The 26,157-nt window shown below is 44.7% G+C and overlaps 1 protein-coding gene across 1 annotated transcript; it reads left to right on the top strand.

Moving 5' to 3' along the window:
- The first annotated feature begins 958 nt into the window (after positions 1-958).
- On the top strand, positions 959-18,764 carry GPBAR1 (G protein-coupled bile acid receptor 1). Its single transcript, XM_061555654.1, has 3 exons — positions 959-1,560; positions 13,947-14,357; positions 16,671-18,764. Exons 1-3 carry the CDS (start codon positions 1,088-1,090, stop codon positions 17,047-17,049), a joined length of 1,263 nt encoding a protein of 420 aa, XP_061411638.1. The 5' UTR covers positions 959-1,087; the 3' UTR covers positions 17,050-18,764.
- The last annotated feature ends 7,393 nt before the right edge of the window (positions 18,765-26,157 follow it).

Below are 26,157 nucleotides of genomic sequence, written 5' to 3' on the forward strand. Positions count from 1 at the left end.
GCAGAGCTTTGTGACGTCATATTTAAGGGAGGGGTCTGACATTTTGCGACGCCGTATGACGAAGGGGGTTGGGGGTCAAAATTCGTCCAAAATCGCGTGACGTCATTTATGGACGGCCCCATATTCGTGTAAAGATTAGCCCCTGATCATGGGGGTTTGACCATACTTCACCACGCTGGTCAGTGTGGGTGGGAGAATGACCACTCGCCATCACTCCGGGCTCGGAGGAGTTTTGAGAATCTTTTCTCTCAAGCTTTCTTCCTGCGGGCATCTTCAGAAGTTGACAAAAAAAAACCACACTTCTCGGCACTGAAATGCGTGACTGAATCTAAAGGGAATAAATGCTCAACACGCAACTGCCCATACCCGGTGTGCACGTGCAACCGCAACGAGTTCGAATCGCCAATGATGTTCGCCGTGACCTGTAATCGACCTCGGGTGGCTTCATATCGCAGTGCGCTAACCACTGCGCCCCCCCCACCTCCTCTAGATGACTAAGCTTTGTTATTCCGAAGAGCGAGAAACACCGCTCACACACAATACATTTGTGCGCATCGAACATACAATAAAATACAAATAAACGAATTTGATTCATTTGTCTTCTTGTGACCGCACAGGTATGCTCTGACTGCCTCCATGGGTATTCCCTTCGCATCCCCACAGATATCCCCTTCGTACCCCGACAGACATCATCTTTCACCAAAGGTGCCCCGTGAGCACCCTGTACAGAAACGGCGGATGTGAATGTTTCGATACTGTACGGAGAAGCATGACAAGTCATACATAGGCAAAGGAGGAAATGAGGAAAGTCTCGAGTATGGATGCACAGACAACGTCACAAGTTAAACACTGGTTACCTTCAAATACACATCTAAACGCACGGTGTAGAAAAGTTACATTTGAACGTTTTCATCTGGCGGCGGCAGCCACTTCTCACCGACGAATTCTCCACGTGTTCATATAATAAAAAAAGTAGCAGACTTCACCCCACCCACCCACGGCTTCATCATCACAACCAACCACCACCATCATCATAACAAGAACCCGACGGTGCCTCCACCGCCACCACCGTCAACTCCACAGAACCATGTACAGCTGGCTCGCAGACAACGCAACATCTCTCTTTTGGCAACCACAACAGCAGCAGCAGCAGGAGGACCAGCCAGAGACCGACGACACGAGCCCATGCCGCACGCGGGACCCGCGACGGCTCCTCGTGCTCACGGTTGCGCTCTGCGCTCCGCTCAGCGCGCTCATCCTCCTCGGCAACTTGGTGACGGTGGTCGGCATCGCCGCGTCCCTCCGTCGCTCACGCTCTTCGCCGGCTCCCAGCTCCCTGCTCCTGCTGAGCCTGGCCGTGGCCGATCTGATGCTTGGCGGCACCCTGTCCACGTTTCCCCGCATGGGTGTCGGTCGCAGCGAGCGCACGCTGTGCGTGCTGCAGCAGCTGCTGCCCAACTTCGCGGCGCTGTCCCTGCTCGCGAACCTCGTGGCGGTGCACGCCGAGAGGTTCCTGAGCGTGGCGAGGCCGTTCCGCCAGGGCAACTCGCGCATCCGCAGGTCAGTCGGTGTGTGGCATTCTAGATTTGAAGCTTTCGTGACTGCAAGGATTCACATTCTTAGGTTTTTTCGGTAAAGTCACGTAGGTAAAACATCAAATTAATAAAAAATAAAATAAAACAAAAAATCACGACGTTTCGGAGGCAACACAAGTCTCCGTCATCAGGTGGGACCGTCACAGCCGGATTAGCTGCATCAAGTGAGGCATGTGTGGGTGCATCCATCTGCCAGTCATCTCAGTCGACCCATGGCACCTGGGTCTGTCCCGTGACCTCCTGCCAGCAGCGAGCCTTCGACACCTCACGTGGCCTGAAAGTGCACCTGGCCTGGCACAAGCGTTATGGTGACGTCGCCGTCACTTCGTGGTGAACGGTAGTTGTTTGTTGTTTCGCCAACACCAGTGAGGATTATCTGAACCTGGGGGAATCCGATGAGCCATGAAGTTCCTTTTCACAGATGTCACGGGGAAGCAAAGGTGGCGGCCACCCACCCCGTCGAATGCAGTGTCAGCCTTAATAGGTGATGAAAGTTATCATCAGCAGCATTTATTGTAAAATTATGCTTGTTTAACCAGGAAATCTTCACTAAGTCTCATAACACTCATCTTCTTGGTTCTTTCGGTAAAGTCACGTAGAATGGATATAATAAAATAATAAAAAATAAAACATAATAAAATATCTTCTTGGTTCTTTCGGTAAAGTCACGTAGAAGGGAAGTAATAAAATAATAAAAAATAAAACATAATAAAACAATTCTTTTTTCTTCTTGTTTCTTTCGGTAAAGTCACGTAGAAGGGAAGTAATAAAATAATAAAAATAAAACATAATAAAACAATTCTCACGACGTTTCGGCTACAACGCAAGCAGCCGTCTTCAGGTGAAGAATGAGACACTACCAAACTAGGAGCTTATATATAAGCTGCATTGGGGGTTGAAGAGCGCCTTAACAAAAAGAATGTGCATGTGAAGAGGGATTTAGCATATTCATGGAAAATGCGTAGGCGTTGGGCGGGGGGGTGTCAAAGTCATATTATGCCCATGCATTATGCAGGATCAGCAGCAACCAAGGGGGGTGCAAGGATTAGCAGTAACAAAGGAAAGGAATGTTAATGATATGTAGCTGCAGTTACTCAACAACCACGTAGAAAACTAAAGTATAAACTACATAAAAAACTAAAGTATAAACTGCATCGCACCATCAGTATACTTACTATACTCTATAATAAGCTGAGTTACTAACAGCAAGTAATACATTACAATTTTACCTCGTAAAAATTCTATAATATGCTTCCATCTAAACCTTATTCTCTTACATCACACGAGCATATACCGTACTATATACTGCCATAGATAAACCCAACATTAAATTATATACTGTATTGCTGTAAACCAACCTATATCTTATACATTTAATATCACACTATGTATTATTCTACACACCCTAATGTGTATCGAAATGGTTTATTACGTCCTTCCAATGATTGCTGAGCCAGAATCCATCTTCTCGGTTAAAGTTGTCTCTGTGTTTGTATATGTGGATCGCCTCATGAACGAATCTCTCATGATAGCCAGATGGCTTGCAGAGAACCTCTGTCTTGGAGAAGTCAATATCATGTGAGCCCACTGAGTTGTAACAGTGATCTGCCACGGCTGAGGTATTAGTCCTACCGTGTTTCAGGTCAGCTTTATGTTCACGGATGCGGTCCGAGACATGTCGTTTGGTTTCCCCAATGTAACTGCTACCACAGAGGCAACTTAGTTTGTAGACGCCAGGGTACTGTATGTCTGGAACCACATCTTTTACAGACGGTACCAGATCACGGATTTTATGTACTGTGTTGAATCGGACCTGGATCTTGTGTTTAATCAGGATTTTGGAGATCTTTTTTGTGACCCCAGCAATGTAGGGTAAGGTGATGGTCTTGAAAGGCTCCTCAACAGGATCCTTCTTGATGGTTGGAGTGATGGCTTTGCGGATTGTATAGTCGGAGTAACCATTTGCCTTAAGAGCTTGGCGTACGTGTTTGAGTTCACTGGAAATGTGTTCATGGTCGGAGATGCATTGGGCTCTATGATATAGAGTCTTGATGAGGGAATTCTTCTGAGATGGATGGTGGTGGGAATCCGGTTTTAGATAAGCATCCGTGTGGGTGGCTTTCCTGTAGACAGAGTGGCTCATTGAACCATCAGGTCTCCTTTTGATTAGGACATCCAAAAAGGGTAGCTTGCCATCATTTTCGACTTCCATGGTGAATCTGATGGCTGGGTGTATGGAATTGATGTGGTCGAGAAATTGGTCTAGAGCAGGCCGGCCATGTGGCCAGATGACAAAAGTGTCGTCTACGTACCTCTTCCATAAGGTCGGGCGTAGAGTGGCAGTCTGGATGGCGTCCGTCTCGCCATCCAGACTGCCACTCTACGCCCGACCTTATGGAAGAGGTACGTAGACGACACTTTTGTCATCTGGCCACATGGCCGGCCTGCTCTAGACCAATTTCTCGACCACATCAATTCCATACACCCAGCCATCAGATTCACCATGGAAGTCGAAAATGATGGCAAGCTACCCTTTTTGGATGTCCTAATCAAAAGGAGACCTGATGGTTCAATGAGCCACTCTGTCTACAGGAAAGCCACCCACACGGATGCTTATCTAAAACCGGATTCCCACCACCATCCATCTCAGAAGAATTCCCTCATCAAGACTCTATATCATAGAGCCCAATGCATCTCCGACCATGAACACATTTCCAGTGAACTCAAACACGTACGCCAAGCTCTTAAGGCAAATGGTTACTCCGACTATACAATCCGCAAAGCCATCACTCCAACCATCAAGAAGGATCCTGTTGAGGAGCCTTTCAAGACCATCACCTTACCCTACATTGCTGGGGTCACAAAAAAGATCTCCAAAATCCTGATTAAACACAAGATCCAGGTCCGATTCAACACAGTACATAAAATCCGTGATCTGGTACCGTCTGTAAAAGATGTGGTTCCAGACATACAGTACCCTGGCGTCTACAAACTAAGTTGCCTCTGTGGTAGCAGTTACATTGGGGAAACCAAACGACATGTCTCGGACCGCATCCGTGAACATAAAGCTGACCTGAAACACGGTAGGACTAACACCTCAGCCGTGGCAGATCACTGTTACAACTCAGTGGGCTCACATGATATTGACTTCTCCAAGACAGAGGTTCTCTGCAAGCCATCTGGCTATCATGAGAGATTCGTTCATGAGGCGATCCACATATACAAACACAGAGACAACTTTAACCGAGAAGATGGATTCTGGCTCAGCAATCATTGGAAGGACGTAATAAACCATTTCGATACACATTAGGGTGTGTAGAATAATACATAGTGTGATATTAAATGTATAAGATATAGGTTGGTTTACAGCAATACAGTATATAATTTAATGTTGGGTTTATCTATGGCAGTATATAGTACGGTATATGCTCGTGTGATGTAAGAGAATAAGGTTTAGATGGAAGCATATTATAGAATTTTTACGAGGTAAAATTGTAATGTATTACTTGCTGTTAGTAACTCAGCTTATTATAGAGTATAGTAAGTATACTGATGGTGCGATGCAGTTTATACTTTAGTTTTTTATGTAGTTTATACTTTAGTTTTCTACGTGGTTGTTGAGTAACTGCAGCTACATATCATTAACATTCCTTTCCTTTGTTACTGCTAATCCTTGCACCCCCCTTGGTTGCTGCTGATCCTGCATAATGCATGGGCATAATATGACTTTGACACCCCCCCGCCCAACGCCTACGCATTTTCCATGAATATGCTAAATCCCTCTTCACATGCACATTCTTTTTGTTAAGGCGCTCTTCAACCCCCAATGCAGCTTATATATAAGCTCCTAGTTTGGTAGTGTCTCATTCTTCACCTGAAGACGGCTGCTTGCGTTGTAGCCGAAACGTCGTGAGAATTGTTTTATTATGTTTTATTTTTATTATTTTATTACTTCCCTTCTACGTGACTTTACCGAAAGAAACAAGAAGATGAATCCCTGCAGTCACGAAAGCTTTAAATCGAAATAAAACAATTCTCACGACGTTTCGGCCACAACGCAAGCAGCCGTCCTCAGGTGAAAACCAGGTCGGTCGAGGCGACAGAGTCTGAATGAAACAGCACACGAGCTTGGAGCATATATATAAGCTGGGCGCATTGACAAAGGAATTTGCATATCAAAAGGAATTTAGCATATTTATGGGAAATGCAGGAATGTGATTAGTACTGCATATGCATGTGCATTATGCAGGATTAACAGCATCAAAGGGAGCTGCAGTTACTGCTGCTGCAGCAGTTGCTGCTGCTGCTGCAGTTTCTGCTGCTGCTGCAGTTGCTGCTGCTGCAGTTGCTGCTGCTGCACTTGCTGCTGCTGCTGCACTTGCTGCTGCTGCAGTTGCTGCCTTATCCATTTTAATATAACACTATGTATTATTCTACCCACCCTAATGTGTATCATACTGCTATATGTTTACTGTACAATTACGACACCATACATTACTCTGCACACTGCACCATGCCAGTGAGTGGAACGCGGTCTGAAAGTCACCGTAAACGTGAACACAATCAGTTAAGATCCGAAATGGTTTATTTCGTCCTTCCAATGATTGCTAAGCCAGAATCCATCTTCTCGGTTGAAATTGTCTCTGTGTTTGTATATGTGGATCGCCTCATGAACGAATCTCTCATGATAGCCAGATGGCTTGCAGAGAACCTCTGTCTTGGAGAAGTCAATGTCATGTGAGCCCACTGAATTGTAACAGTGATCTGCCACGGCTGAGGTGTTTGTCCTACCGTGTTTCAGGTCTGCCTTATGTTCACGGATGCGGTCCGAGACATGTCGTTTGGTTTCTCCAATGTAACTGCTACCACAGAGGCAACTTAGTTTGTAGACGCCAGGGTACTGTATGTCTGGAACCACATCTTTTACAGACGGGACCAGATCACGGATTTTATGTACTGTGTTGAATCGGACCTGGATCTTGTGTTTAATCAGGATTTTGGAGATCTTTTTTGTGACCCCAGCAATGTAGGGTAAGGTGATGGTCTTGAAAGGCTCCTCAACAGGATCCTTCTTGATGGTTGGAGTGATGGCTTTGCGGATTGTGTAGTCGGAGTAACCATTAGCCTTAAGAGCTTGGCGTACGTGTTTGAGTTCACTGGAAATGTGTTCATGGTCGGAGATGCATTGGGCTCTATGATATAGAGTCTTGATGAGGGAATTCTTCTGGGATGGATGGTGGTGGGAATCCGGTTTTAGATAAGCATCCGTGTGGGTGGCTTTCCTGTAGACAGAGTGGCTCATTGAACCATCAGGTCTCCTTTTGATTAGGACATCCAAAAAGGGTAGCTTGCCATCATTTTCGACTTCCATGGTGAATCTGATGGCTGGGTGTATGGAATTGATGTGGTCGAGAAATTGGTCTAGAGCAGGCCGGCCATGTGGCCAGATGACAAAAGTGTCGTCTACGTACCTCTTCCATAAGGTCGGGCGTAGAGTGGCAGTCTGGATGGCGTCCGTCTCAAATTTCTCCATGAAGATGTTGGCTACAACCGGAGATAGGGGGGAGCCCAAGTCGAAAATGATGGCAAGCTACCCTTTTTGGATGTCCTAATCAAAAGGAGACCTGATGGTTCAATGAGCCACTCTGTCTACAGGAAAGCCACCCACACGGATGCTTATCTAAAACCGGATTCCCACCACCATCCATCCCAGAAGAATTCCCTCATCAAGACTCTATATCATAGAGCCCAATGCATCTCCGACCATGAACACATTTCCAGTGAACTCAAACACGTACGCCAAGCTCTTAAGGCTAATGGTTACTCCGACTACACAATCCGCAAAGCCATCACTCCAACCATCAAGAAGGATCCTGTTGAGGAGCCTTTCAAGACCATCACCTTACCCTACATTGCTGGGGTCACAAAAAAGATCTCCAAAATCCTGATTAAACACAAGATCCAGGTCCGATTCAACACAGTACATAAAATCCGTGATCTGGTCCCGTCTGTAAAAGATGTGGTTCCAGACATACAGTACCCTGGCGTCTACAAACTAAGTTGCCTCTGTGGTAGCAGTTACATTGGAGAAACCAAACGACATGTCTCGGACCGCATCCGTGAACATAAGGCAGACCTGAAACACGGTAGGACAAACACCTCAGCCGTGGCAGATCACTGTTACAATTCAGTGGGCTCACATGACATTGACTTCTCCAAGACAGAGGTTCTCTGCAAGCCATCTGGCTATCATGAGAGATTCGTTCATGAGGCGATCCACATATACAAACACAGAGACAATTTCAACCGAGAAGATGGATTCTGGCTTAGCAATCATTGGAAGGACGTAATAAACCATTTCGAATCTTAACTGATTGTGTTCACGTTTACGGTGACTTTCAGACCGCGTTCCACTCACTGGCATGGTGCAGTGTGCAGAGTAATGTATGGTGTCGTAATTGTACAGTAAACATATAGCAGTATGATACACATTAGGGTGGGTAGAATAATACATAGTGTTATATTAAAATGGATAAGGCAGCAACTGCAGCAGCAGCAAGTGCAGCAGCAGCAGCAAGTGCAGCAGCAGCAACTGCAGCAGCAGCAACTGCAGCAGCAGCAACTGCAGCAGCAGCAGAAACTGCAGCAGCAGCAGCAACTGCTGCAGCAGCAGTAACTGCAGCTCCCTTTGATGCTGTTAATCCTGCATAATGCACATGCATATGCAGTACTAATCACATTCCTGCATTTCCCATAAATATGCTAAATTCCTTTTGATATGCAAATTCCTTTGTCAATGCGCCCAGCTTATATATATGCTCCAAGCTCGTGTGCTGTTTCATTCAGACTCTGTCGCCTCGACCGACCTGGTTTTCACCTGAGGACGGCTGCTTGCGTTGTGGCCGAAACGTCGTGAGAATTGTTTTATTATGTTTTATTTTTATTATTTTATTACTTCCCTTCTACGTGACTTTACCGAAAGAACCAAGAAGATGAATCCCTGCAGTCACGAAAGCTTTAAATCGAAACATAATAAAATAATTCTCACGACGTTTCGGCCACAACGCAAGCAGCCGTCCTCAGGTGAAGACCAGGTCTGTCGGGGAGACAGCGTTTGAATGAAACACCACCACGCTTGGAGCGTATATATAAGCTGGGTTGGAAGGGGAAGAGCGCCTTGACAAAATAATTTGCATATCAAAAGGAATTTAGCATATTTATGGGAAATGCAGATATGTGATTAGTACTACTTGTGAAATGCGTAGGAGGTGGGCAGGGGGTTTCAAAGTCATATTATGCCCGTGCATTATGCAGGATTATCAGCATCAAAGGGAGGGGATAGGGGTAGCATTAATAAAGGGAAGGAATGTTAATAGTATGTAGCTGCAGTAACTAAACAACCACGTAAAAAACTAAAGTATAAACTACATAGTATCATCAGTATACTAAATATACTCTCAAATAAGCTGAGCTATGAACAGTAAGTAATACATTACAATTCTATGTCGCAAAAAATATAATATGCTTCCAGCTAAACTTTTTTTCCCTTACATAAGACGGGTCTACCGTACTATATACTGCCATAGACAAACCCAACATTAAATTATATACTGTATTACTATACACCACCCTATACCTTAGAATAATACAGTCTTCAATGTTTGCGATGGTGTCAGGTACAGGAACTTGGTTCATCAAGAACTGAATACTGGGGTACCCCCCCTGGTGAGACACTGCTTAACCAATACATATTTCACCTGGAATGGAACTTTCTACAAACTAACTGAGGGCATCCCAATGGGCTCCCCCCTATCTCCGGCTGTAGCCAACGTGTTGATGGAGAAATTTGAGACTGACGCCATCCAGACTGCCACTCTACGCCCGACCTTATGGAAGAGGTACGTAGATGACACTTTTGTCATCTGGCCACATGGCCGGCCTGCTCTAGACCAATTCCTCGACCACATCAATTCCATACACCCAGCCATCAGATTCACCATGGAAGTCGAAAAAGATGGCAAGCTACCCTTTTTGGATGTCCTAATTAAAAGGAGACCTGATGGCTCAATGAGCCACTCTGTCTACAAGAAAGCCACCCATACGGATGCTTACTTAAAACCGGATTCCCACCACCATCCATCCCAGAAAAATTCCCTCATCAAGACTCTATACCATAGAGCCCAATGCATCTCCGACCAGGAACACATTGCCAGTGAACTCAAACACGTACGCCAAGCTCTTAAGGCTAATGGTCACTCCGACTACACAATCCGCAAAGCCATCACTCCAACCATCAAGAAGGATCCTGTTGAGGAGCCTTTCAAAACCATTACCTTACCCTACATTGCTGGGGTCACAAAAATATCTCCAAAATCCTGATTAAACACAAGATCCAGGTCCGATTCAACACAGTACATAAAATCCGTGATCTGGTCCCGTCTGTAAAAGATGTGGTTCCAGATGTAGTGAGTTCCAGGGAGACTGACGACAGGGTCGAGGCACACTCTTTTATTAACTCAAGGACAGATACAATAGTTGAAGGGGTAACGGCCCCTTCACCTGTACTAGCTGGGAAACCACCTCTAGTACTAATTCCCCTGTCCTGTTCCCAGTCCTCCTCTAATGGGCTACGGGAGGCTGTCTGATCCGACCCTGGTAAGCACGGATCCCGGCACCCAGCTAAGCCGGCCTTGCCCTTACAAGAGCAGAGGTCCGGAAGCTCTTGGGCCGCGCCGCTGGCTTACCCAGCTCGGCCCTGACAAGGGCAGCGAGACAGGGGAGTCCCAGGGCATATTCTGCCGGTCTTCAGACTTAACTGGTAAGCTTCTTCTTGAAACTGGCCACGAGCTCTCTGGCTCCCCGCCTTTTATAGGGATCCCCTCGGAGGGGCAGGGTTATGGGGGATCACAGAGCCCCCATGGCCCCCCAGTGGTTAACGGATGCGGACGTAGGTGTAGCCACCCGTGTGTGTGGGTGCAGACACCCTTGTGTTTCCCGTCCGCCTTTTCTCCCCGTAATAACCCCTACACAGACATACAGTACCCTGGCGTCTACAAACTAAGTTGCCTCTGTGGTAGCAGTTACATTGGAGAAACCAAACGACATGTCTCGGACCGCATCTGTGAACATAAAGCAGACCTGAAACACGCTAGGACAAACACCTCAGCCGTGGCAGATCACTGTTACGATTCAGTGGGCTCACATGACATTGACTTCTCCAAGACAGAGGTTCTCTGCAAGCCATCTGGCTACCATGAGAGATTCGTTCATGAGGCGATCCACATATACAAACACAGAGACAATTTCAACCGAGAAGATGGATTCTGGCTCAGCAATCATTGGAAGGACGTAATAAACCATTTCGGAACTTAATTGATTGTGTTCACGTTTACGGTGACCTTCAGACCGCAGTCCACTCACTGGCATTGAATATATATCAGGGAATGGATTCTTTGCTCCGCTGCAAGTCTCCTACAACCACTCTCCCATTGACATATTTTGTTGGTTCTTCTTAGTATCTTTCACGCGACGGTCAATGGTATAGTGTATAGCAGATTGTATAATAATAAATAGTATAAAATTGTAATGTTTAATACAATGTATAAGGTAATATATAGTATTGTAATTGTATAGTGAATATACAGCAGTGTGATATACAGTAGGGTGGATAGAATAATACATAGTGTAATATTACACTATGTATTATTCTAAGGTATAAGGTGGTGTATAGTAATACAGTATATAATTTAATGTTGGGTTTGTCTATGGCAGTATATAGTACGGGGTAGACCCGTGTGATGTAAGGGAAAAAAGTTTTTGCGACATAGAATTGTAATGTATTACTTACTGTTAGTAGCTCAGCTTATTGGAGAGTATATTTAGTATACTGATGATACTATGCAGTTTATACTTTAGTTTTTTACATGGTTGTTTAGTTACTGCAGCTACATACTATTAACATTCCTTCCCTTTATTAATGCTACCCCTATCCTCTCCCTTTGATGCTGCTAATCCTGCATAATACACGGGCATAATATGACTTTTAAACCCACCTCCTACGCATTTCACAAGTAGTACTAATCACATATCTGCATTTCCCATAAATATGCTAAATTCCTCTTGATATGCAAATTCGTTTGTCAAGGCGCTTTTCCCCTTCCAACCCAGCTTAAATATACGCTCCAAGCGTGGTGGTGTTTCATTCAGACGCTGTCTCCCCGACAGACCTGGTCTTCACCTGAGGACGGCTGCTTGCGTTGTGGTCGAAACGTCGTGAGAATTATTTTATTATGTTTTATTTTTATTATTTTATATTTTCCCTTGTACGTGACTTTACCGAAAGAACCAAGAAGATGAATCCCTGCAGTCACGAAAGCTTTAAATCGAAATCTCATAACACTTTTTCGATAATGGTCATGCCACGTTATCTTAGTGGGGAGCAATGATTGCTGCATATAAATTTAATTTGAGCAATTTTTGGGTAATTTAGCATTATTGCCATGCCCATTGTGATTTGCATCATCACTGTCATCATCATTATCAGTAGTAGCTACATCAGCGTGATCATCATCGTTCTTCTTGTGATCATGATCATTATCAGCGATGGACAATTCACTGCTGGATGAAGGCTTATCCAAACCGCCGCCATCTCTCACGATCCTGCGATATAATAGTCCACCTATCACAGGAGATTAATTCACAGCTGTTTCCCTGGTGGTCGTACTCTCGGATGTGTTCCAATCATTGCCACTACCTTCATTATTGTACTATCAGCCAAGGCCGTAGCCATGGAGTCAACATTGGGGGGGACAAAATCTTCCAGGGGGTCTGGGGTCCCCTTCCAGAAAAAAAAATCTAAATTTGAAAACGAATTTCCTGCCTAAAATATTAAAAAATTCAATAACACGTAGGATGGGCTTTTATTTATTTTTTTACAATAATGTCTAAGAGTGTATTGTATTACATTGCTCTGTTTTTTTCTTTTTTACCTATTCTTGTTTCATTGTATGTAATGGCAGAGATTAGGGATGTATAAAGTACAACCATAACCACAATCATATAAACAGAAATCTATTTTATAGCAATATATTGGGGCGAACGTTTTGAGCATATTTGAATATTGGGGGGGATGTGTCCCCCCCAATATATATTATAATTACGGCCTTGCTATCAGCCATGTACTATCTTGCCTGCTCGCGGCGTGTCCCGTCCAAGCCCACTTACTTTCCTGAATGGACTGAATAATGCGATTATACGACACATGTTCTCTAATCCATGCGTTCATTTTTAACCGGAAGATTAAATCAATCCATTGAAACTCATGAAACATTGCTGCTTTTGGAAGCGCGACCTGCGATTCCAAGCATGCTTCCCATGCTTTGCACTTTTTAGTTGTTGCTCCCTTGTTAATAACCACGTTTCTGAACCGTGTTCAGGTAGTACGCACTGATTTAATAATTTATTATTTTGCTGTATCGATATGCTACTTTTCATGACCAAGTTTTGCTTTCCAAAAGCGCTCTGATCTCTCTGTCATCTGTATTAACAATATTCGTCATGATTATTAATTATCATCATGAGCGAAACGGCATTCTTATGTGTAACCTATGGAGTTGTCAGCATAACACATCATTATAGTCAACACGGTCTAGATTTTCATCATTATGACAATCATGATCACCATATCATGCCCAATAGAATCTCCCGCATGCGCAGGTGTGTGACGATCAGCGTGATGATGATCATGTGGTCAGCATGGTTGTCACCATGATCAGCCTTGTCATTATAGTGGTGACCATCATTATAATAGTAATTATTATAATCATCATTCATCAGCACACACATAATGACCTGTGCGTCAGCGAGGCCTGTGTACCGAATGGGCCGTGCCACGCTCGGGTCCGTGTGCGTGAAAGATTTACTTATGCCACATTTTCTAAAAACAGCACAAAAACGATGCAAAAAGTACACCCCATTATTAGTATGAGTTGGAAATTTTTATTTTGATATTACCTCATTTGTAGAACTTCCAACATAATCACCTTGTACATAAACACGGCATGGAGAGGCCCTCAGCCCCACGTCATGTCAAAAGTGTGGATGCTATACGCTGGTCAGTGTTAGTTGAAGGCGGGGGGCATAGACGTACAAGCATAGATGTATCGTACAACACTTAATTTTGCTGCACTGCCCTCCACTGCCCGCAAGCCCTATGCTATAATCTATTTGTCCAGTAAACAATACATTTTAACAAAAACACAAGTTCGGCAGATTGACCCACAAAGCACTGGACACCATGGCTGCGCACTGCCCTCTCAAACCCACTGCAAATCTCTGTGCGTGGCATGCCAGGCTCTGCCCACTGCTGATCGTCACGGCTTGGGTGGTGCCACTAACGTACGCTTCTCTCCCGGCCCTGGGCTGGAACAACTGGCCACCCGGGAATGGCAGCGAGCACATATGCTGCTTCAAGCTTCATTTCCCGCCCGCCTACATCTACCTGGAGATATACGGGCTCATCGTGCCTGGCGTGCTGGCCATGGCGGTCCTGTCGGCCCGGGTCCTGTGCATCGCTCGGCACCACGTCCGCAACATCGGCCGCCTGCAGCGCTCGGCCAACGCGGGGCAGCTGCCCGAGGGCGCGCGGCGTATGCGGGCGCGACAGATTCGCAGCCTCGTGTTGTCCTCGACTGCGTTCTGCGCATGCTGGCTGCCCTACCTGGTGTTCGTGCAGACTTCCTTCTTCATGAGCCTGAGTGCAAGGTCAGAGATTAAATTACCAAACGACAATGGGATTTTTTCCCCCTCGAGCTGTTAATGTTGTGGGTTAACTCTCCAAGCACAACGGTGTGCTGAACTAGTAACGAATTGGCATGTTTTGTTTATGTTACAAACCTTACTAATTGGCTGTGTCGGATGGTGGCCGGTTTAATGAAACTTTTATATTACGCGATCTAACCCAAAACACCTCTATAATGGGATGTGGTGTGCGTGGACATATTATGGACATATTAGTCTGGGTGGTCGACTCAGAGAGACTCGCACAAAGATAAATGTGGATAATGGGATAAATCTGCAGCCATTTCTAGATCTCTCCTCTTATCCAGAACAAAACACACGGATAATAGCATTAATTTTGCACTTCCTTGAGTCCATATCCAGGCGATTGTTGTTATCCGTGAAAAGTACAGATGATGGAATCAATCCGCACGTAACAATAAATGTCAGATTAACATGTAGGCTTTCGAGACCAGTATTATTCATCATAATGGTTTTTTGGGTTAGATCGAGTTATTTATAAATGTGTCGCAACCCTCCACCACCCGACATGGCCAATCAGTAAAAAATGTGTCACGTTGACAAAAGACAAATAGTTCACTACTTTAGCCCACCGGTGTGTCGAAGAGTAGATCCACAACAATTACAATTTGAGTAGTGCGACGTTTCGCTGGAAATTACATCCAGCATCTTCGGGCGATTTGCCTGAATAGTGAAGCCATCCACCTGCTTCCGGTCTTAAATAGTGCAGGATAACGTCATCATTGTTGAACCCCATCAGGATTCGAGATCAGAGGTGGAGCTGGGGATGTATGAATAAATGTCAGAGTTGACACGAGGAGTAGCAGATAACAGGGCTGGATAAGATTATTTCACCTTTCATAATTTGCGAATGTTTCGGGTTCAGTTTTTGGTTGCATTGTGGTTGACAGTGCTCAGCTCACAATATGAGCATTGCAAAGTTAAATATTGGTTAGGGATTGGCCTAGCCAGTTATCGCTGTGGTAAAAAAATGGGTATCATGTCAGCAATGGCTGTCCAGTGGATTATGTCAGCCCTCATCATAGGAATATAGAATTCCCACGACTGACTCAGAAGCCTTATTTAAAATGAGTGTTGCACCACTCTCGTTTGGCATGTAAAACTAAGGTTGCCCCATCTCCTGAATTTCCCAGGCTCATCCTATGTATGAGGTCACGTCTATGTTTGAGGTCAAAGTTTCGAAGTCTTCCTAATACATTAAAAGTGTCTGATGTTGTCAGTTACATAATAATACACCACTCATGACAATCCTGTTACACGTAGCTCTCCCCTCTTCGGGCATTGGGAGATACTGTATTCATTTTACAATGATACCCCAGTTCTTTGTACATTTGTGTAGACAACCCTACATAACGCAGTAACTATTATTACTTTGAATATCATGGGAAAATACCTTCTATTCAGAGTATAGAGGAGGGTCAGTGACAGAGACATTATCTTGTGGTTTTTTTTAAGTCTAACGTTTTAGCTGTTAATAGCAGTGGTGATTTAGTGTTTTCAGGATATGTTTATACACAACCGTCAATACAAGCCTCTTGTTGAGTTGTGTTTGCCTTATACTGTATGTCCTTTATACAGCCAGATGTGACCACGTATTTTTTACTTGGGAAACTAAACACGACAGCTGCTGTATTTTTCCAGCCACCCTAGCAAAGATATATGTTCATCGTATGGCAGTCAAACTAATATTTTAATGTTCACAATTGCAAGTGAAGATCCATATTTAATACAATGGCCTACATATGTATGACCAGGCTATCGTCATCAGCTCGCTAGACTTGAATGCCTAGTTTAATCACAGGTTGCTGAAAACTGCATAATTTTAGCAAAATGGGTTTAGGACAATGAGTTGATTAGCAGGTTGCGAGTGTTGGGATGAGATACTGTCTGTTGATACTCCCACATCTTCCAGGAAGTTATTCGTGGAAGAGTAGGCCAATCACCCCTTAGAGGGGTTCTCTTGAAATCACCCTTGTGGAAACCCTCTGCCACCAGTGGGTTAAGCAAGCGATTGCAGGACTTCACTTGAATTGACTCACGCTACAGGGAATTTTAATTTTACTTACATTTGTTTGTACAATATTTCCCATGTGACACAGTTATTTTTGCACTTATTTCTATCTGTTTCAATCATGTAGTGGGATGTATTTATTTAGCTTTTGTCGTTTTGGTGATCCAGGTCACTTGCAAATGAGACTATCTTGGTCTCTTGAGCTCTTACCTGGTTAAACAAATAAACTGGACTTGACCTTTTAGGTCTGGCAAGGAGGAGGGCGTGGAGCGTCACACCGAGGTGCTCATCATCCTCATGAGCCTGGCGTACACGGCCTCGGCACTGGTGCCACTCATCCTCATCTCAGGCCGCCGGAGGTACAAGCGGTCGTTGCTTCGTCTGCTCTCGTGCGGCATCCGCCGTTGTGCCCGCCCGGTGGTGCCATCCACTGCCTCTGCACCACCTGATGTTGCGGACGCCACCGCTGCCACCACCTTCTCCTCTTCCTCTGCAATGCCGTGGGGTTCGTGCTGCCCTTTCTGTCGAGGCCAGCTTGAGGACAGCGCGAAGGCCAGATCAACGCCATCCACCAACAGCAGTGGTGCCCAGCAGTGTGTGGAGGAGATGGAGGGTGCAGATTAAACCTGTAGTGCGTGTGATTAGATCAGGGTTAGCGTGGCTGTGTCGAGTACGTGTGTGTGTGTGTATTTGACTGTCACTTCTGTGTATTAGTGGGGAGCAGAAGTGTATTGGTGAGCGCACTGCGCTACAAACCCGATGACCTGAATTCAATTCAAGTTCACAGATTACCTCGCTGATGAATATCTGAACCGGTCCTGGGCATCCCCTAGATCAATTCATTCCTTAAATCTGTACCTGGTGTGTATATATAAACATTGGAGAGACAAAGGCAACCAGGCGTGGTGCTGGCCACACCATTATGCGCTGCGTTGGCATACATAGGTGCTCTTTAACAGCACTTGCCCCAACAGTCTGTTACGGCTAGAGGGTGAATCTTTGTCTTTGAGTGGTGACGTCGTAGTGAGAACACTACACTACGAACCCGACAACCTAAATTCAATTCCCGGCTAAAGCTAGCTTCAGTGGAAATTAGTTGAGCGGGTTCTGGGCCTCCCCTAGGTTGACTCAACGATAACCGAGTACCTATTGCAGTGTGTCAACATCAACATTGGGAGGACAAAACCGGCCAAGCGTGGTGCAGGCCTCACCCACTTCTGATGTGCCGTGCCGGTCTCCGATGTGCTAAATGGGGGATTATTTTGTGTGGTTGGGCCCATGTATGTATTTGTGCATATATACATATTGACATAGGTGCCGTTGATGGTAGCAGCGATGCCAAGATCGGACTGTGTGGAGGAGGCTGGATAAAGATGCTAGTGGACAATTGGAGGCAGCTGCCCTCCAGTTACAAATGACGGTGCAAGTGCGACGTTCAGAACAACAAGCAGAGCGCTGGGAAGCTAAACAAGTTGGCGCAGTGTGGAGCACAGGTGGTGAATATGCTAGATATCTTATTTCACCCGTAACACTTGGGTCTGTCTCCTGACCTCCTTCCAGAAAGCCTTTGACACGTTACATGGCCTCAAAGAGCACCTAACCTGGCACAAGCGATGTGGTAACGTCACCGCCACTTAGTCGTGAATGACAGCTGTTGTTATCCATAAATGTATTTAAGAATGTATGTATTTATTTTGGAGTACATATTATTTATATATTACTCCACCCATGTGTGAATGTATGCGTATATCTGTATATATTCTAAGTCAAAGTCAGGGTGTCTATGTCCTTATTTTCGCATTTTGGCAGCACCCGTCTTCAGTGAAAGGCCATGAGGCAGACATGGAAATGTCCCATTATTTGCAGAAAACAATCACTGTCGACCACAGAGTAAGGATTTGTTCAATCAGCCACTGACTGGGATTTCAATTGCATCCTTTTTGTTACGAACCTGCACAATGCCGCCCGGCCTGGTGATGTGTTATGTATGCACAGTACTGTATGTTCCTTACAAACATTTACATCTTTACGATGTTTAATAACCCTCTCGCACTCATCTGTTTGTGTTTTGTATTGGCTTATTCCCTACCTCATCATCATTCATGTGTTGGCTGTCACTTCTATGTATGTCTCATACACACATATCAAAGGGAGCTGTTCTGTACTCCTTTTCATTAGGACTTTGATGTATGTGTTTTAACCTATCAGAGATAGAAATATATGCTTTGTATATATCAATATTTTATTTTTGCTTTTTGATATGAATCGGTTTTTATTTATTGCATACAATACATTGTATTTGTAAAGTGTACTTATTGGTATTATTGATATACAGTAAACTGCTGCGCCAAATTAATCTGTTCGTCTGTGCATCTCTCCATATTACGGTGGGAGCTCAACCGCGGTGTTGTACCATTTCACGCAGTCGGTTATTCTACTGACCCGTGCTGCTCAAGAGCCTGACCCCACAATACATGTCCACCCAAAATGAATAGCGTAGCTTTAGCCGTTTGACAGCACTCGTATAGTGCCTGTCTAAACAAACCTGTAGCACGTGTAAACACAGTCAGCTGCGCCCAGCGCTCTGCTCTCAACCTCAAATTCTCGTTTCAGAATCCGGAGAGAGTGGCGTTAAAGATCGTACAGGAAACAAAAAACGAGAAATGAGGACTGGGAGCTGTGACTATGTTAATAGCTTGCACCATTGCTTCCCTGCCTCCACCCAGAGGTAACACAAGTAAAGTAATGTAAAACAGCCCTTTATTCAATCCACTGCTGGATAGATGGAGGAAGGCCTTCCCACATACATGTTTGGTTTTGGAGGTTGTTTGAGCAAACTTCACCATGCTGATCAGCGTAAGTTAGTGAATGGGGTGCCTTAAACCAGTTCAGATATTACTTGACACCAGAGGTGGGACAAAGTCATTGTTATGCAAGTCCAAGTCGAGTCTGAAGTCATCAAATTCATGACTCGAGTCTGACTCGAGTCCAAGTCACATGACTCGAGTCCACACCTCAGAGGTGGGACAAAGTCATTGTTATGCAAGTCCAAGTCGAGTCTGAAGTCATCAAATTCATGACTCGAGTCTGACTCGAGTCCAAGTCACATGACTCGAGTCCACACCTCAGAGGTGGGACAAAGTCATTGTTATGCAAGTCCAAGTCGAGTCTGAAGTCATCAAATTCATGACTCGAGTCTGACTCGAGTCCAAGTCACATGACTCGAGTCCACACCTCAGAGGTGGGACAAAGTCATTGTTATGCAAGTCCAAGTCGAGTCTGAAGTCATCAAATTCATGACTCGAGTCTGACTCGAGTCCAAGTCACATGACTCGAGTCCACACCTCAGAGGTGGGACAAAGTCATTGTTATGCAAGTCCAAGTCGAGTCTGAAGTCATCAAATTCATGACTCGAGTCTGACTCGAGTCCAAGTCACATGACTCGAGTCCACACCTCTGCTTGACACTGGTGTTAGTCGTGTGGCAGAATATCAAACTTCGCTCATTGGGCTCATAGAGTAATGCGCTGACCATGCATTCTACTGCTCAACCCAGCAGCAAAATGGTATGTTACAGTTAATTAACCAACGTGTTGCGAGTGGTGGCTTAGATTGTGGGAAATCCATATATCTTGCAGATCATATGTCCACAGTGGGTCACACGCCAAAGAATGAGAGTATGTTGCAGATAAATGGTTGGCATGTGCTTGGTGTTAACCAATTCTCTCGACACAACATCTGAACCGTGGTTTGTGCTGCATAGCTTTCTGATATGTTCGAAACTGAATAACTTAGCTCCTGAAGAAACTACCAGCAAGGAAAAGTTCAAGTTTGTTTAACCAGGTGGTGAGAACCCAAAAGACACGAATAGTCTTAGTTGGAAAGAGTAACCTGGGTCACCAAAATAACAATAGGAATAACTTAAATCAAGTTCAACGAGGAAGCAACACTAAACGTCAGACAGCCTAGCGAACAACAACGTGGTTCAGCCCGAAAACACATCGGAGAGCCACAATAACAATAGCCACAATTCACGAATAAGTGGAAGTCATTTGCCTGTGGTCATCGCGCTAGGCTAGGTGCACTATTATAGTCCCTGTTAAAGTGGCCTAGCATGACACACAATTAATTTGGCAGTCAGCTGACCTAATTTTGAAAAATTTGTCCCTTGGCAAAAACGTTAGCATCATCATTTGTTATTTTCTTAGCTGCAGAGAAGATAGGTCGTATATTTCTAAAATACAGTTGTTTACTAGACATTCGTAAACTACTTTTGGGGCAAGATGGTTCAGCAAGGCTGTGTTTACCCTCTTACTTCAAAAGAAGCAGCTTTTGATATAGGAAGGTTTGTTTGTTTTGGGATGATTTATGAGCACTTAGCTTGTCACAAAAGCCCCCTGTCTGCATGTATGGGTTATGGTGGCCCCGTAGATATCCACTGAGCAAGGCATCAAGAGTGAAGTGAGGATTTGATTAATGTTTCTCCTCAAAAATTGTTTATAATTTTCCATACAATGAATATATCCATGTCATCGAAAGGGGTGTAGGTCTGTGCAATGCTTCATGCTCTGTGCTCCAAACCCAGAGATCCGAGGTTCATTCCCAGCCATGGTCGCTGGGTTGCCACCTGTGAGGTAAAAAAAACACCGACGGGACATATAATGGAAAGGAGAATATCTGACAATAAAGGAAATAGAATAGAATTGCATGCTTTGAGAAACTGCATTGAGTGGTGCATTATTACCCAACTGGCAAACACCAGGACTTTAAATGTCACAGGAAGATGGACAGATTCCCAGAGCATGGCTGACGTCAGTAATTAGTGATATCTGAATCAGTCCTGCCCAACGCCTCCCCTCCTCTTCACCAACACACACTGACGAGTGTATTGAAGTACAGTAAAACAGCCATGACCGAAATGGTGTGGGGGGGCCTTCATCCAGCGTTAATTCGTCATAGATTCGAAGCGCAGTTGCATGACGACATGTCCTCGACAACGTGTATTGCTGTTTCCTCGCACAATTAAAATTTTTAAAAATATGCTATGGAAATTAAGATGTGACCTCGTGAGCAACCCTTTTCTTTGGCAGCTTAGGATATCAAATTATTTATATTTTAAAAAATGCCTCCGAGTTATGGCCACTTCCTCGGTGATCTGACTCGCCTTGTTTACCAGTTGGCAAGCGCGTGCAGTTCTTGTTTTTCCATTTTTTGACAGCCGCTGTGTACAGTGATCCCTTGCCAACTGCGAGGGTTAGGTTCCTAGCAAACCCTCAGGTTGGTAAATTCATGATTGGTAAGCTTAAATACCGTATGGGGGAAAAGAGGGTTAGGAGGACCGAGTTCGCGAGTGAACCTATGAAATCCCGTATAAATGTTTTTTACGTTCAATAAAATTAACAAATGAACAAAGCACACTAAATAAAGATAATTTCAGTGACATTTAAGACACGTTTAATTAAGAAAAGTACAGCAAATAAAATCGCATTTACCTTTGATGATGATGATGAGGCACTTCCATCACCAACACTCTTGCTCATACGCTTAGGGGCTATACTTGAAATGTATATTAATTTATTAAAAACAACATATTTACGGGGGTAAATTATATCACTGAGTGGCATGCAATATTAGTACGGTATGTGATATTTAAGCACAAAACGGTAATACGCAAATCAAAACCATAATTTTTTTTCGTGAGACAGAGCGTGAGTCTGACCGATCGCGGAGGTAGAGCAACGTGGAGAAGAGGACTGGGGGCAGCTGAGAGACCCAGATGTGGCTCGCGTCTCGTGGTCAGTAAATTCGTGGTTAGCGAGGGATTACTGCAGAAGATATGGAAAAGGCTGAATCATTACGCTATATGAGATGAAAATAAAAGCTTACTTCACTGTATGTTTCCCTTGTATATTCTATACGGACTTATGTTTTGTAGTTTGTTACTTTATGTAATATCAGGGCAACTCTTGCACCTTTGTAAATAGTCATGCTAAATTTATGCATAGGTTTTCACAACCAATATTGAGTCGTAATTAGTTTATTTTTGGTTATATTGCATACAAATGTGTAGTAAACCCTGCCCCATCCGTCACAGGCAATAAATAAAAGTGTTGTGTGGATAAAACTTGGCCAAATTTACGACTGCTTTGACAGCACCACCTGCCTGTTGGAGAGTAATGTCCCAGCATTTAAATGGGCTTGGGAATGTATTATTTCTACGAGCGCTTGAATATGCCTTCTGTAGTCACCGTTCTCTCGGTGTTCTCTCAAACACGTTGTCTCCTTTGGCTTCCCTTCCGTTAGTAATCTCGTCCCTGCTTGTGTTGTGTCCCGTCCAAGGCCGTCTTTGTATTATTCAGGTTTCTGAGAGCTTTGATAACTGCTTCCATGGTATCTTGACACCCATTTGTGTTTTATCCGAAAAATTGATTGTCGGTATGTGGTCCACTGTGGAAAAACTTTTTCTAAATCCAGTTTTCTCACGTGGTTGGTTTGTCCCTACACTGCACATCATACAGTTCTCTATGATCTTCGCAAAAGTTTATATAACCATGCGTGTCTGAAGCGTGCATGTTTGGAATTACTTGAAGAGACAGGAGGAGCACATTGGCAAATCAATGCAAATTAGAAACAGTGTTGACTGTTAAGTGTTTACAACACCTCCAAGAGAATGACCACTACGGAGATGGCGTTATGAAATCTGTTCATGTGTCGGAGCCAGAAGAGGATCTAGAAACTTTGCCAAAGGGAGTAGGGGCTGTTCCCAAATGTCAAGCTCTTTAAAAAGACCTAACATGAAAATAAAACATTCAATTTATAATCTCTGGTAATATATTATATAACGTCATATATTATTGTTTTCGCAGAGAATTATCGATTTATCAAAACAATATTGATCGGTGAACATAAATGAATATAAAAAATATACGAATTTTCGGAATCTCATTGCGCCCATCGCCCCCACCCCACTGGAACCACCACTGGTCTGAGCAGGATGCATTAGGTAATCGGAAGACTCGGGGATGGTGATGATGTTCTGTATGTCCTCTGGCTCTGGTGCTTATTTAATGAACATTGTAATTGCCTAACTTGTTAGAAAAAAATATTTGTGCATGTGGATGTCAATCAAAATGACAGAAGCTAAACATAAAAAAAATATTTCCGGTCACCATAAAAACATCTTTGACTGTAAACGCTTTTGAAATGTCTACAATATTGATTAATGGTGGAAGTGCGCCATTGTGGGCCATGAGAATAGGAGTCTGGTCGAATACATCTGTTCTACAATCCGTTCTTTGTTCTGTAAACTCTCCCACGCCTGAAGGATATGGTGAATATTTTTCCAGGCAGAAGAAGGAAGGGACACCGTGATGTAAACACTTGCGTGACTGATGCATGTACATGTGTGATTGTGACAGCCATTACTAAAATCAGCAGCAAGCAGTATCTGAACCTGTGCTGGGCCTCCCTTAGGTCAGTTCAGCCTTAGGTGCCTGGTGCCATGTGTGAAGAACAGTGTGGAAGACACAAAGGCGGTTGAGCATCGTGTTGGCTAACCCACCACAGTAACTTCGGTCACTGTGCCAGCTGAATAACTGCTTGTTAACAGCACTTCCCCCAAATGTTTGTAAAATGCTATATGTAGAATATTTGTTATTGTATGATAATATTTATGAGTGTAATTGTGAGTAACATCGGCACACCTACTGAACTACTATCTCCGCTCACAGTGAGTTGATTGGCTCTTGATGAATTCGGCCCCGCAACTGCTCATAGGCACCCGCCTACTCATCTGCCAGCACCGCCTACTGCTTGGGTAGCCCCACCCTTTGCTAGAATGTTGGGTCGAGTATGTGGCCAGAATATTTTAAACCGGGGACAAAATCACAATTTTCTATCGAGTAAGCAGACGTGAGCGGTTATTTATATTCGCATGTAAAGTTATGCGACATTGTCCAGTTACTTAGCAACAAGATCCTGAAACGCACCCGAATGTGTTTGGACTGCGAACTCAAGGAGTATGCGGTCACTAGAGCGTTTTACATGGGTGAAAGAGAAAGTAAAATTTTTACATTTGACCTAAAGAAAGTCGAACCGACGTTTGGGGTAACTCCGAGAGCTGCATTAAACCAGATTTAGCATTTGTATTGTTCAGAGTGAATGACCAATGCTCTGACAGTTTAAAGAGTGACTTATATGTGAGTAACTGTGTGGCTTAAATTTGAAAATGCTGCTCACGCTATCACCAACACAGGAGGGGACCATTTGACGATCTGCAGATGCACAGCAGGAATTATTACAGCAGAAGGAATTTAAAACACCTCTCGGAAAGTAATAATTTACCATAGTTCACATTTTTTGGATGGCATGTTAACAGAAAACACTTCCACCCCTGTTTCCCCACAATGTGTGTGGTATTAAGCCACCAGCTGTCTTATACTAATGGTGTTGCTCCGATGAATGTACACGGGAGGGCGCATTAATCCAGATGACCCTCCATGGCCCAAAATAGATAAACACAATGTTTCATTAAGTCTTTGCTCACAGTCCGAAACGTGTGGCCAAATGAAGTACTGTACATCAAGGATATCTCACACGCGCTCAAATAACACCACCACAAAAACGAACGCGGAGGGGTGTACGCGCGCGCCCCTGCAGGAACGTATTTCCTTCACAAAGGCTGGCGCTGAACAAAAGAAATGGCTGCAGTATAAATATGTGCGTACCTGCGCTAAAGAGAAAGAAGCAGCGTCAGATATGAATATGCACGCATACCCCCCGTGGTTAAGCCTTAATTCGCTGTGCAAACACGCTGTGTAAACGCGCGTGACCGCTGGCGAACGGGTTGATCGCACCCTGCCCCAATTACTCACGCGGCGCTGCAGGCGCGCGTTTTCCACACACACGCGCGCATAAACACGACGGTGGCCGTATTTGTTGCAATACACGCGCCCCCACACACACTCTCAAATTATCAACAACGCGCCGACGCTGGGGCCCAGCGCTCGCTCTCTCGCGCACACCGTCTCCCCGGCGCAGTCGCACCACACACAAATCGCAGAAACCACGTCGAGGTTCTACCCACACACACAGAAATCACACTGCACCGATATTCTGAACTAAAGTTTATTAATGGCGCCAATACACACTACCTGGAGGAGGAATATTTTGCGAGGAGAGCTAGCCTAACGCTGCCTATGAACCCAGTTACACAAATGTCCTACCACGTACCTCGAAGCTGGACTCGCGGCGTCCCACGGATGCTGAGAGCGGCTTGAAGAGGCCGGATGGCAGGGAGTGGCTCGTGATGGCCCGGAGGTTGTAGCCAACTGACTAAATCGTTCCCTGGCTCCTCTTTTTATGCTCTAAACTTCAAAGGCCCAGGGGGACGTCACGCCACGCAGCCAATCACGCGCCTACCTTTCGATTTTAAACTGATGCCCCGCCCTCACCTGGAGCGTTATTTGCCATTACGCCTCGACCCATTGTCTACGTGCCAGCCCGCTGTCCCCCTTCGAGTGCTGCGGAGGCGGCTGCGGCCGGCGGGCGGCAACGACCCCCCGTTGCCCCTTTATCTGGAAGGGCTCCCGCTTTTTTCCCGCTCAATGTTCCGTCCTCCGTTTTCCCCTCCGAGTTGTACCTCATTGCTGTTGGCCCAGGGAACCTTCCTGTGCCCATACATTTTTAAGCCAATTTAGGGGTACCGCAATGTAACCTGTCCTGTGAGGGTCGG

The sequence above is a fragment of the Lethenteron reissneri genome, chromosome 21, assembly GCF_015708825.2.
Source record: "Lethenteron reissneri isolate LAM-NWPU_2019-01 chromosome 21, ASM1570882v1, whole genome shotgun sequence".
Lineage (NCBI taxonomy): Eukaryota > Metazoa > Chordata > Hyperoartia > Petromyzontiformes > Petromyzontidae > Lethenteron > Lethenteron reissneri.

Excerpts from the sequence above, each read along its gene's own strand:
- GPBAR1 (XM_061555654.1), top strand. The coding sequence starts at position 1,088 with ATGTACAGCTGGCTCGCAGACAACGCAACATCTCTCTTTTGGCAACCA. Across the intron at positions 1,561-13,946 it reads GGCAACTCGCGCATCCGCAG|GCTCTGCCCACTGCTGATCG; the intron begins GTCAGTCGGTGT and ends GTGGCATGCCAG. Across the intron at positions 14,358-16,670 it reads TTCATGAGCCTGAGTGCAAG|GTCTGGCAAGGAGGAGGGCG; the intron begins GTCAGAGATTAA and ends TTGACCTTTTAG.